This window comes from Ursus arctos, unplaced genomic scaffold, assembly GCF_023065955.2.
Source record: "Ursus arctos isolate Adak ecotype North America unplaced genomic scaffold, UrsArc2.0 scaffold_9, whole genome shotgun sequence".
In the NCBI taxonomy this organism is placed as follows: Eukaryota; Metazoa; Chordata; class Mammalia; order Carnivora; family Ursidae; genus Ursus; species Ursus arctos.
Window position 1 is genome coordinate 19,485,297 of NW_026623111.1, and position 13,608 is coordinate 19,498,904.

Sequence of the window (13,608 nt, forward strand, 5' to 3'; positions counted from 1 at the left end):
GTCCCACACCAGCATTTGCCTGGTAGGAAAGGCAGTTAGCCAGGCAACCCTGCCATCCGGAGCACGGACCAGGGGGTCAGCTTCAGGTCGAACCTGGGACACCTTGCCTTTCTCTCTGCTCCCCCGTTTCTTCACACCTTTTCCAGGGGGCATAGGCCACCTAACCTAAAGCCTGTGGTTGTCACGAAACTCTGATCCTTCGGGCCTCCCCTAAGAGTAAGCCTAAACTTTTGAAATCAGACACTGAGGAAAACTTAGCACGGTAAAATGACGTAAGTTGTTTGCTCAAGTTTGGACTTGAGGTTTGGATTAAGAACCCTGAGCAATCAAGAAAGTTCCCCGAGTTGTGAATTTGCAAGGCAGATGGATGACAGCAGAGAAGAGATGCACAGCAAGAGTATCTAGGTGCCACTGGGACACGTTTCAAAACTTTTGCTGGTTGATGTTGTTATTGTGACGTTAGCCAGAGGGGGCAGAGGCAGTTGAATTTCTCTAGCTGCTATCTCTCTTGCAAAGTTTTCTTTCTTGAATCATTTCTATTCTTATACTTGAAGAGGTGAGGGGCGGCACTTTTTCACTATGAAGTGGACCGGTAGCCTCAGGTGGAAAAGAGGGTAATTGAGCTGATGTTGAAAACTAGTAAGAAGTGTAGGCATACTCTTGCAAGCATGGATTATTTGTTGATAAAGTAAGTTTTTTGGCAAGTTGAGTTGAGTAAGGCTACTTTTATAGTAAAATAGTGTATACTTGTATGATTTGAAACTGGAGATGAGACGGCCTAGTTTGTAAAGTTATGATAACATCTATTTGTTGGTGGTTGGGATGGTTTAAGTGAGATTGTGTGTGCACTGTGGATGTAGTAGAACTCCGTGTGTGCTGGCTTAAAAGCCACAGAAAATGTGGTTTTAATTGATACTGCTTAGTTTCCCTGGAGTTTTTAGATTTTACATGTCCTGCTACCATTACACTAATGGAGCGCCTACGATTTAAGGAATTTGGGATAGAGTAGGTTATTCAAGTTGTAGTTGAACTTATATTCAGACATCCTCTCAGGCAGGTAAATCAGAGAGGCCCAAGAGAACCAAACTTTCCCCTTCAAGTGTTTCATGAATAAAGCTTTAGCAAACTGATCTGACATGCAGCTCTGCTGCCATTATGTTAGCTAACAGGTGCATTGACCGTACATTGAACAGAACAAACATGATGATCACAAATAGGCCCACATTCACCTAGCTACGTAATTGGTTTCTATATTACCTAGAATCCCTTCTGTAAAGTAACTAAGATCTGTGTGGCTAGCTTGCTTTTTCCTACCCTACAGTTACCTGTGTAGCTAGATTTTAAAAGAGCCTAAGACCTTGAGTGTGTTTATTCTGTGAAAGTAAGGTTTTGGGAAAAAAAAAAAATTAAGACTAGAAAAAGTAACAGTGGGATAGAATATAGTACTCAGAATACAAATGGGTTGCTAAAGAGAATTCCTCCCTTTTTAAATGGTAATAATTTATTTATATCACAGTTTACAGTTTACTAAGATCTCTTTTTGTATAGTTCATTAATTCTCACAACAGCACAAGTTCTTAATCACCCTCACTGTGTTGTGAGAATTGAAAATGAATAAAGCTGTAATGACTAGTAGGTCATAAAACTTCAGTGGTAGGCCAAAGTCAAGTATACAGGAAGTGGTAAAGCTAGAACTGAGCCTAATTCTTCTTTGTATGTCCTGCACTTTTTCCATTTTGCTGTAGGTCCCAAGTATTATAAAATAGCTGTTACTTGTGGTTATAAATGCAGGTCTTATTTTTAACGGATTTAAAAATAGTTTTGAATTGTAAAAAGTATTTTAAAAATTTCAAACCAGTCTCCTAAAAAGTTTATGATTGATATAACTAGATCTTTAAGTTATTTTCTAATGCATCCATTAACTTCCTTTGCCCTTTACCACAATTTCCATGAAGCCACCTCTCTAGTTCTAAGAAATCCTACCTTTAGATTGATATTAACATCATTTATCTTATGCTTAATGCATATGCATTTATGCTTAACTATTTTGTTTATGTAAATAGGAGCTTTATGTACTTTAGCCAGTGGAAGAATGTCTGTAACCTTTACTTGAGCAAGACACTGACAAAGTCTAGAACCAGCATGATCATGGTGTTGTTGGGTCAGTGTCAAAGTAGAAAGATTAGTGGCATTCCTTGTTCTAGTTGTCATTTTAATCAGTGAGTTGGAGAGTAATAAAGATGATAATAGTTAATAACTAGGAAACAGTATGTTAGGGCATAGTTCTATGTACTTCACTTATATTAATCCATAACTAACCCCATGAAGTGACTACTATTTGTTATTCTCATTTTAAGGAAGCACAGAGAGATGAAGTGACTTCTCAGGGTCCCAGTTAATACAAACCAGGAGCACTTAACGGTTTTGTTGGAGAGCCTACAATTAGAGAATGGTGTTAGAGCACAAAGAACTACCAAAATAAAAGGAAGTGTGTATTTATAAGCCTTTTAATGATTCATGGTGCCTTATAAATGTATGAACAAAATGACATCATTTAAAAGGAAGAAAGATGTGGGTGAGAAAGAAGATGATGAAATAAATAAGACGGAGGCTGGAATAAGAGTACACAAAATGCACATGAGACGCTCGGTGCAGGCAGCACACAAATCTGATCGTTAAAGTTCCTGAAGAGCCAACTTGAGAGGAGCACAATCAATGTGCCCATAAAGTTAAACTAGTTATTTGAATCAAAACAGACAAAGGAAAACCTGTGATGTATCTTTTGGAGAAGAGACTATATGATGAATAGTATCTTTGTAATAAAAGTGATAAGTTTCATAGGAGTAGATCTTATAACTTCCCTGAAGCCCATTTTAATAGAAGGACATTCTAATGGGTGGTGCTATCAGTATTGCTGGATCCGTATTCTAGACACTGATAAGCTGGCTGAATTTAGAGGAAGATGTTAGAAGAGTAGATGCCCTGTGTGTCTTGACAGTCTCCATAACTGAGCTTTTGAAAGGTAGTGAGTGAGCAGCCACTTTGCCCTGTCAAGAGATGATTCTTCAGTCAGTAATGAGAAGACACCCATTTTTTGTTTTCCATTTATTGCCAAGATACATCAGTCTCAAATGCTTGAGTGCCTGCTGGATGCCCGTGGAAATTGAGGCCTTGGGGAAACAGTGGTGACCAGATATCAGATGCAAGTTCAGTCACTAGCCTTGTCCCCACATAGCTTTATAAAGCCTAATAGTGGAAATGGTCAATTAAAACAGTTCCAACAGCTGGTATATTGGGATGGGGAAAACTGAGGGTTCCCATTGAACTGTGCCCTGGATTTAGGGGCCAGGGAACACTTAGCAGAGGAAACTATCTAATTTGAGACCTGAAAAATGATTGGCCCTAGAACTCGCAAGGGCAGAGTTCAGATCACCAAACTAGTGAGCTAACTACTTTTCTTTTTAGAAAATATTCTGGTCAGTGGGTAAGATAGAATCCCAACCCCTCAAGTGAGGAGGGGCTCATTTTGGTTTATTTCTTGAAATGAGAACTTGATAATTACCACATGGACTTACATAAAAGGTTTATAAAGTGGATTCTCTTCCTCTGTTTTCAATTCTGGTTACTAAAGGACCAGTGATAACCCTTAAGTGTGGTCAAGGGGATAGTCTGTTAATAAGTAATTGTGAGATTTATCAAGGGCCTACTATGTACCAGGCACTGTTTTTTAGCACTTGGAGTATACCAGAGAGCAAAACAAAGATCTCTGTCCTGGAACTTAGATCGTTGTGTTATAGTGTTATAAGTGATAAGATGGAGTTGAAGGCTTAATAAGAATTAGTGCTGAGGGGGCGGCTGGGTAGCGCGGTCGTTGAGCATCTGCCTTCAGCTCAGGGCGTGATCCTGGCATTCGGGATCGAGTCCCACATCGGGCTCCTCCCCTGGGAGCCTGCTTCTTCCTCTCCCACTCCCCTGCTGTGTTCCCTCTCCCGCTGGCTGTCTCTCTGTCACATAAATAAATAAAATCTGTAAAAAAAAAAAAAAAAAAAAAAAAAAAAAAGAATTAGCGCTGGGAAGGAAGTTTGGAATATACATGGGGAATAGCATAGGCAAATGTTGAGAGGATGTGCTTCATATCTTATGAAAAGTGAGGAGCTCAGATAGGACTGGAACTTGACTAGAAGATCACCCCATCTTAGAGGAGACTGAAAGGGAGTACACAGAGGTAGAAGTGAGATTTTCCTCAGAAAATTCTTTGGTACACAAACGAATCAAAACCCTGTAGTTTATTCCTTAAGAGAGGTAACAGTAATTTTACCTGAAAAAAATTTTCTTTTAATTAAAGAAAATGCAGCTAACCATGCCCTTCTATTAAAAATCAAAACAAGCAGTGACTACAAACCTTCAACCCAAATCTCCGTAGCACGTCCAGCTTGAGGCAGCATAACTTTTGGAGGTATCCTCTGAGTTAAACTAATTGCCGGATGTACATTTAAGTAAGTAAAATGAGGAAAGCTTTAGGATGTAATTGTGCGTTATGAGTTAAAGAAAAATTATCTCCTAAAAAAATAATTTATTTGATTTTAGAACAGTTGATATGTGGTCATTTTTTTCTGCCTGGTAATTAGATGGTAGGACCAGTTGTCTTCTAAGTGTCATGCTAACTAGTGATGGTAAATCCAGGCTATCTTCAAAGAATGCCCACTTTCATGTGGGGAGATTATCTCATTTATCCAAAAGATGTGCTCAGTAAAGGATAAATTACAGAGAAAGGGGTTAAGAACATCCTGGCTGATTTTATAGGAATGGTTCTGCCTGATCTGATTTTGGTTGAAACTGAAGAATTAAGTGTTCAATGGATGAGCATGGGCTCCATGAAAGCCACAAAGGTAGGTTCTATGATGAACTCATAAAGCTTAGCCCATAAAACAATTTGATAACATTGAGTAGTAATAATGTCCAAGTCTGCACATAGTTTCCACAAGAACTGCTCATGTATGGCATGGGAGAGACCAAGAGTGGTCTGAGAGTTTAGCCAGTTCAATATGAATTAGTAGTTTGACCAAATCCTAAACAATTAATGTAATGCAAAATGCTTCTCATTTTGGTATACTGCCAAACACTGACAGATGTCTGTTTTCTGCAATGGATTGCTCAATTCTGGAGACAGTATTTTAGTGGGGCACATTGAAAACCTGAGGCATGAAACAAGAGGGCAACTCACATGCTGAAAAGCCTGAAAACACTTCCATATGGAAGGAGGTGGAGAATAGAAGAGACTTAGGGGAACATGCAATGATCTTCAGCTATTTGAAGGACCATCCCTGGGAAGAAAGGAGTAAGTGGATTTTTGTTTTGCTCCAGATAGCAGGTCTAGGACATTGGGTGAAACTACAGGAGACTTACTTCGAGAAAAAGAAATTTATATTTGTTTCCAAACAAAAGGAGCAGGAAAAAGGTAGTGATGTCTCGTTGAAAGTGTTGAAATATTTGCCCAAAGACCCCCTCCTACTGATGTATTATAAAAAGTATACTAGTGCTAGGAGCAGGGTTGATACAAATAACTTTTCAAGTTCTTTCTTATTAAGAGTCTTCGCCCAGAAGAAATATCATTTAACTAATGATAATTACTGGCATATTCTAGCACATAAATAATACTTTGTTCAGTTAAATATGTATTAAGTATCCACTAGATGCTGATCCCTCATCCAGGTGCCAGGGATATACAGTGAATAAAGAAAGATAAAGTTCCTCCATTCTCATGGGGTAAATGAGAATGATTAGGAATTAGCATATCAATTGTATTGACATGACTAAAATACTTGGGTTATTTATTCTTCTTTTAAGTAAGTTAAATATGCTCAATTGCCCTTTTTGTAGTATTTTTCTTAGCACAGACTTTTAAAAATAAATAACAGTTTTATTTCTGCCAAAATTAAGGCAAATTTTAAATTAAGGTAAATTTATGTTTTGAATTTTCATAATGTTGAATGCATGTAATAGCATTTAAATACCTTCCAAAGTAAAGTATGAGTAATTTTTTCCTTGTCTATCACTTTAAATGATTAATTGTTAATTCATTCTGCAAGTGTGTATTGAATGCCTGTTATGTTCCAGGAACTATAAAAGTTCTGGGCATACAGCAATGAAAGAAATCGTTGTCTTCTTACAGCTCACAAAATAAATAAATTATATATTAGGTGATAAGTGCTGACAAGTGTAGTGCTAAACAGGAAAATAAAGTGGAAGTTAGGGAGGATTGTATAGGGCCTTGAGGCCATTATAAGGACTGGACTTTTAGTGAGATGGGAAATCATTGGGTTGTTTTATATAAAAGAGTGACAGGATCTGACATTGGGTTTTTTTTTTAAGATTTTATTTATTTGAGAGAGACCGAGCACGAGGTGGGGGGGGGGGGAGCGGGGGGAACAGAGGGAGAGGAAGAAGGAGACTCCCCACTGAACAGGGAGCCCAACTGGGGCCTGATCCCAGGACCCTGAGATCATGACCTGAGCCGGAGGCAGGCACTTAACTGAGCCCCCCAGGTGCCCCAGATCGGACATGCTTTAGAAAGATTACTGCTATAGCTTTTCTGTCGAGTATAGAGAAGGCATGGGTGAAAGACAGAGAGTGGTTAGGAGACTTACAATAACCCAGGTGAGAGTTGATAGTCACTTGAATCACATTGAGTGAATGGAGATGGTTGGGCTCTGGGTGTTTATGTAAGGTAGAGCCATGCAACCTGCTGATGGTGTGGATGTTGGAGGTGAGAGTTAAGCTCATGGATGCTTCCAAGGTTTTTGGCCTGAACAGCTGAAAGATTTGTAGTTGCCAGCACCTGAAATAGGGAAACCTGGGAGAGAAGCAGTGAGGAGGGGTGGCAAAGATAAGAATTGAGTTTTGGGGAGTAAAGTTTGAGCTGTCCATTAAACATCCAAGTAGAGATGTTGAGTATAGTAGTTTGGAGTTCAGGGCAGAAGTCGAGGCTTGAAATATAAATTTGGGAGTCATCAGTGTTGATAAAGAAGAGAAGAGGACCATGAACTGAATCTGAGGCATTGCAAAGTCAACCTGTCAGATAAAAATGAGCCAGCAAAGAGACTGATAAACAGGAGCCAGTGATGTGGGGAAACCTGGAGAAGGGGGATCCTGGAAAGCCAAGTGAAGGAGGAGGGGGTGATCAACAGGGTCAGATGTTGGAGTTGGGCAAGGAAGATAAGTTCTGAGGTTAGATGTAGCAATATGGACAACTACGTACCCCAATAAAAGTTTTATCAATGGAGTGGTTGGGACAGAAGCCTGATTTAAATGGGTTCAAGAGAAAATCAGGGAAGAAAAATTGGAAGTGGTAAATATAAATAACTATAGAGGCCTTCTGCTATACAGGGGATCAAAGAAATGAGGGAACATCTAGGAGTATTGTGGGAGTTAGATTTAGGATGAGAAAAATTACAGCATGCTTTGTATGGTGATGGAAATAATCCAATAAAGAGGGAAATATGGTTCATCTGTAGTAATGGGGGAAGGCAGAGGATGTCATGGGCAGATTCAGTGCAGAGGGCTGATTGTTTTTTCTGATTGCATCTCTTTGCTTTAGGCTCATCTGAGAGAGAGGAGGTGTTGGAAGTTTGAGAAGAGGGGAGGGTGTGAGAGTTGCCCAGAACAGCGGGAGAGACTGTGCACCGGGAGTTGTACTGGTTCAGGCTGCTAGAACAAAATACCATAGACTGAGTGATTTAAACAACAGACACGTACTTCTAACAGTTCTGGAGACTGAAAAGTCCAAGGTGAGAGTGCTGGCATGATCAGGGTTGTCTTCCTGGCTTGCAGATGGCCACCCTCTCACTCTGTCCTCATGTGACACAGGGAGAGAGAGCGTGCTCTCGGCACTAATCCTGTCATGGAGGCCCTACCCTCGTGACCTCATCTAAACATAATTATTTCCCAATACAATTCCATTGGGAGTTAGGGCTTCAACATATTTTGGGAGGACATTCAGTCCATAACAGGAACGTGGTGTGCTTCCCAGGCATCATGAAGGGCCCACCCGAGGTTTCTGGTGATGAATTTAAATTAAATTGAACTATCAGGCACTGTGTTTGTGTATGTTTGTCTAGTCGAGTTTAACTGCAGGGGTCTAGGTATATTCAGCAGACAGTCGAGTTTAACCAGGACTGGGATTTTTCCAGGTGACCATGATGAGGGGAGGGAGGAAAGGAAGAGTGATTATGTAACGACTGACCATAATTTAAGCTGGCCAAGGAGGGGCGTAAGGACACAAAGATCACTGACAACATGGTAGATCAGTGCTTTGTAGGCCCTAGGGGAATGGAAGAATTTTTGGACTCGGGGTACCAGAGGAAATGAACTAGGAAGATAGAAGGTACTTGAAATTGAAAGGTATGGAGAGGTTGCAGGTATTGGTAATGACAGATCTGAGGTATGACTGTGTAATTGGAAGTTGAGATAGGCTGGAGAACAAAATCACTGAAAGAAAGGAATTCAGAGTAATGTGAAGTATTAGTGTGGTTATTTCAACAAATAGGGATTTTGTTTTTCATGTGTCATTACTTGAAGTTTAAAGAGAAGTGGAGTTATGGGGAAAAAAAGGAAGGATCCAAGCAGCCCATACAATGCTTGATTACATTTTTTTCCGTACCTTAATGTCCTAATGCTAATAACCTAACCCAATATTATAGGTCCCTGTCATGAGCATTCTCATAGCTGACCTTTCTTTTTTTTCATGTTCTATATTAACATTGATTTTTTTAATGCAATAATTGTTGGTTCTTCAGCATTGAATAAATTCTTGGATGATCCTGAATTTGCTGATATTGTGTTGAAAGCAGAGCAAGCAATAGAATTTGGAGTTTTTCCAGAAAGAATCTCTCAAGGTTCAAGTGGAAGTTACTTTGTGAAGGATCCTAAGAGGGTGAGAATTTCACAGATCTAATGTACATAACAAATTTTGGAAAACACTAATTTAAGTGTGAAATCATTGTGAGGTTCTGAAGATATTTTCCTAATAAATTTGATTGCACCCTTTTCAAAAATAGAGGTCAGGGTTTTTTTGTTGTTTTTAACTAAAGCACTCTACTATTTAGAAATAGAGCTCTTCATTTTAAGTCATAGTTTGCTGTCCTATTGTAATACTTGGTTTCAAGCATTTATGGAATACTCCTATTCAGCAAAAGATTTGAGTTTATATTCATAAGTCCTTACTTTACAGTAACTATATTAACCAAGCAAAATAGAAATTTAAACTTCATAATGTATTTAATGTCATTTCCAGATCTTTTTCAAAGGCTTATTTTGCCCTAGAAGTATTTTTTCCAGCATTGTGCCAGAGGAGCCTGGGCAATCTGAAGATTGAAGGCATTGGAATGTGACATAGTGAAATGAACCAAAGTATAATTCTAGGGCAGAAAAGAGAAGTTGATATGGGACTTTGTTCCACTTAGTCTAGAATTTTTCAGAAATCTATATTATTATCTCTAAAAGCTTTCTGAATGATACATAGCCAGCAGTTCTTTTTTCAGGAGTAAAAAAGATTATGATTTCATCCTAATATTTTTTTGCAAGGATAGAAGTAGTATTTTAAAACATAGCCTTTTTTTGAGTTTTTATTTTTTTTATTTATTTTATTTATTTTTTTTTTAAGATTTTATTTATTTGTTCGACAGAGATAGAGACAGCCAGCGAGCAGGGGGAGTGGGAGAGGAAGAAGCAGGCTCATAGTGGAAGAGCCTGATGTGGGGCTCGATCCCATAACGCTGGGATCACGCCCTGAGCCGAAGGCAGACGCCCAACAGCTGTGCCACCCAGGCGCCCCTTTGAGTTTTTAAGTATATATGTAGGTAATGTCAATCTATCAGCCTTTATTCCAAGTTTGATTTTGTAATTTGTTCTTGTTGACTTTTTTACTAGTGACTTAGACTTTATTGCATTATAAAGCAATTATATACTTAAAATTATAGTAAGATTTTTATTGCTTGTCTAAGGATAATTTACCCTCTAAATTTAATATGAATATATTTTATCAGACCAGTAATAAAGATTACAGCCTTTAGACATCCCTGAGCAATTTTTTTTAAGAGGAGAGAAATTATTTAAAATTGATTCTTAAAAAAAAAAGAAAAATATTAGTGTAGGAGACTCTCACAGCATAGATGTTCACATATAACTATCATTACCTTTGTAGTTTAGAGACTTTTTGTCATTGGATTTATTAGTTCATTTAACAAATGCTTGAATGCCTACTGTGTACCAGGCACTGTTCTGAGTACTTGGGATGCAGCCCCAACAAGCAAAGTCTCTGCCCTTTAGAATGTACATCTAATGAGAAAATAAATGATAAACAAACATATAATTTTAATATTTAAAAGATACTGAATGATAACATCGTTTGACCTGGAGCAGTGGTTTTCAAACACTGTAAAATCAGTGGAACCCTTTGGTAACTTGGAAGTCCAGTAATAAAACAGATGAACTCAGAGTTGATCTAGTTAAGTGGCATGGGGTCTTAAGAGCCCTACCCTCATCTCCACTCTCACCTTCCCTAGAGTTTCTCAGAGCACAGTTTGAAAGCTACTAGCCCAAAGGATTATTGATTTCAGATTGTCAAATGAGAATGAATATAAAAATATAATTTAAACTGAACCTCTTAATATGTAAGGGTAATGCTCAGATGTGGAGAGAAGAAGTACAAAAAGATTTCTCAAAATGCATTTTATGGATTATTGTCTATATTAAAAGTCTAACAAAATTTCTACTTTTTTATCTAGAAAATTATTGGTGTGTTTAAACCCAAATCAGAAGAGCCTTATGGTCAACTGAATCCGAAATGGACCAAATATGTTCATAAGGTCTGCTGCCCTTGCTGCTTTGGTAGAGGCTGCCTGCTTCCTAATCAGGGATACCTTTCCGAAGCTGGGGCCTCCCTGGTGGATGAAAAGCTTCATCTGGGCATTGTACCTAAAACAAAGGTAAGGGAGAAATTGCTTTGAGTCATGTACTTCTAATTTATAGTGTAGGTCTCTGTGAACACTTTAGTAATATTTCTAATGATAGAGCCTAAAGTTGAGCCCTTGTTTTGGTAATCCAGAGTCATGAGTAACTAATAAATTGACTCTAGTGGAGATCCACGAAGTGTCCAAGGGGAATATCCCTTGCCTCATATAAGCTTAGATGGTGCTGACAAGAGGAAAAAAGAACTAACATTTAGAAAGCAGAAAAATACCAAGTTCCAGAAATTCTCTTGAAGGTAGAGATAACTAATGCGCTCAAAAGACTGCTATTTTTTTTCTTTTTAGCCTTTATAAATTTTTACTTGAAGACTTCCTCAGAATATTCGTTCCTAATTCTACATCTCCGGACAATTACTTCTTGCTTCCACTGGCCAGTTTTAGGCTGTCCCTCCCAGAAATATATGCCATTTAGCTGACTTTGCAAAATCCCTAAGCCTTTCTTTTTTAGGTTCTCTGAGGCATTTAGTATAGGGTTAAACTCTGCTAATTTACAATTTTAGAGTACATTTCATGTAGTATAGGAGTCGAAATACTATAATGCAAATTCTAATAACCATTTTTCTAAAACTGTTATGTTTCTAGGTGGTTTGGCTTGTCAGTGAGACATTTAACTACAGTGCAATTGACCGTGCAAAATCTAGAGGCAAAAAGTATGCTTTAGAGAAAGTGCCAAAAGTAGGTAGAAAATTCCATCGGATAGGACTCCCTCCAAAGGTAAATTACTGTGCTAAGTTTTATTTGGGGGGCAATTCAGCAGGTATTACCTGGGCACTGTGTGCTGTAGTCTGCAGATATAATAGTAAAGAAAACGGGTTTTTCATCCTCAAAGAGCTTATAGTGAACAAGCCATCTCAGTGCAAAAATGATAAAGCTGTTAGGATAGTTAAAATGCAGGAAGGTTGGAGAAGATCTGGGAGGGGTGTCTAACTCAGTTTGGACGGCCAGGGAGTGTTTCCAAGAGGAGTTTGCACCTACAGCTTTATAAAAGTAAAGCCTAAATGCTCAGGTCAAGAACCAGACCTGGGTTTCCTTCCCAGACTGTCCATGGTTAGCTCTGAGACGTTGGGCAAGTCCCCTACTCTCTAAGCCCTGGGCTCTATAAAACGGGGGTGAGAAAAACTACTTCCTGAGGCTCTGAGATTAAATAAAGAAATTCATGTCAAGTACTTGGTATGGTGCCCAGCACACAGTGTAGTAAGTGGTAGTAACTGTGTACTGGCTACATACTAGGTTTTGTTTTTTCTTAGCGCTTTTAAATAAACCTCAGGAATGATTAGCAGCTACTAGCTAAGCAAGATTGGGGAGGGTTAATGGGAAAGCATTCTACAAAAATTTAGGCTTTTTTTTTTTTTTAATATATTTGTGGTTTTGTTTTGTGGTTGCAGTGCCTTTGTCTAGATAAAAGAATTTAAATAAAAATTCATAGTTAAATTGTTTTTAAGATTGTACTCCAGGTAAGCAGGAAGTTTGAAAATTTTTGCAAGGCCTGTTATTCCTTGGATATGCTGAAATCAAGTGTGACTAAAGAAGGATATTATTTCCATACTTATGACTACTAGGACTTAATTATAAGTGCTTTAAAGAAAACCTTTTAGAAATAGTTAAAATTTCATGCCAACAACAAGAACATAGTGTTAGGATAAGAAATAGATTTTCTTTATGGTAGTTTGTATTTATGAGACCAACTAGGTGACCTGTATGTCCTGTGCTGTAAATACATGTAGTAATTTTAGTGACAGAAATGCATCTTAAAATGGACATATTTTCAAGGAAAGGATTTTCTTAGAAACTACTATAGAGTTTGTGATCGATTGATTAGTTCTTTAAAATTTATGACAGGATCTGTAATCTGCAAAGTCAGAGAACGCATTCTTTTTAAAAATAAAGCTATACTCTGTATTTTATGTTTTAAGAAAAATCCTGAAGTATTTTTTCAGTAAGATGAAATTGCACTGTTATTAGACGGCCAGGACACGGGTAATATTTGGCTTCTACAATTGAATTCATTTTGATGAATATTTTTAGAAAACAACATTCTGAGTTGAGATTATCACCTTGAGAGGCATTTTCTTTTTTAATTATCCTGAAATAGTCTCTGTGCTCCTCAAAAGCCTAGGGTTGAGCATTTTTAATTTGCTATGTATTCTTTATGTGATTATTTAAAATTAGTGTATAAAAATAGTTTTGATAAATGTGGCTTATCTAAATTAGTGTTAACTCTTTTGTTTTTCTTACCATGTTTATGTAACATATTTTATGATGGTACTGCTGAGAAATTGAAAAAGTTATCCTTTTGTTCTTGTACTTTCTTTTCTAACTATAGTTCTTAAAATTGTAGATTGGTTCCTTTCAGTTATTTGTTGAAGGTTACAAGGAGGCTGAATATTGGCTTAGGAAATTTGAAGCTGACCCTTTGCCTGAGAATATTAGAAAAGAATTTCAGTCACAATTTGAAAGATTAGTTATTTTGGATTACATCATCAGAAATACAGGTATTGAAGTTCTCTTATTTGTTCACTCAGATCTCGTTAGCTTGTAACTTGTATTCAATTCTTTTTTTTTAAGATTTTATTTACTTGAG

The 13,608-nt window shown here is 37.7% G+C and overlaps 1 protein-coding gene across 3 annotated transcripts in view; it reads left to right on the forward strand.

Annotated features, from left to right (window-relative positions):
- PI4K2B (phosphatidylinositol 4-kinase type 2 beta) overlaps positions 1-13,608 on the forward strand; it is a 29,910-nt gene that overhangs the window by 574 nt on the left and 15,728 nt on the right. For 2 of the 3 annotated variants that reach the window (XR_003320487.4, XM_026514534.4), the window contains exons 2-5: positions 8,796-8,932; positions 10,785-10,985; positions 11,610-11,741; positions 13,366-13,519. Coding sequence is in view for 2 of the 3 variants with exons in the window: in XM_026514534.4 (XP_026370319.1) it covers positions 8,796-8,932; positions 10,785-10,985; positions 11,610-11,741; positions 13,366-13,519 (624 nt within the window). In the remaining variant the exon portion in view is untranslated. The remainder of the gene's footprint in view (positions 1-8,795; positions 8,933-10,784; positions 10,986-11,609; positions 11,742-13,365; positions 13,520-13,608) is intronic. The other variant, XM_026514535.4, reaches the window with a different exon arrangement.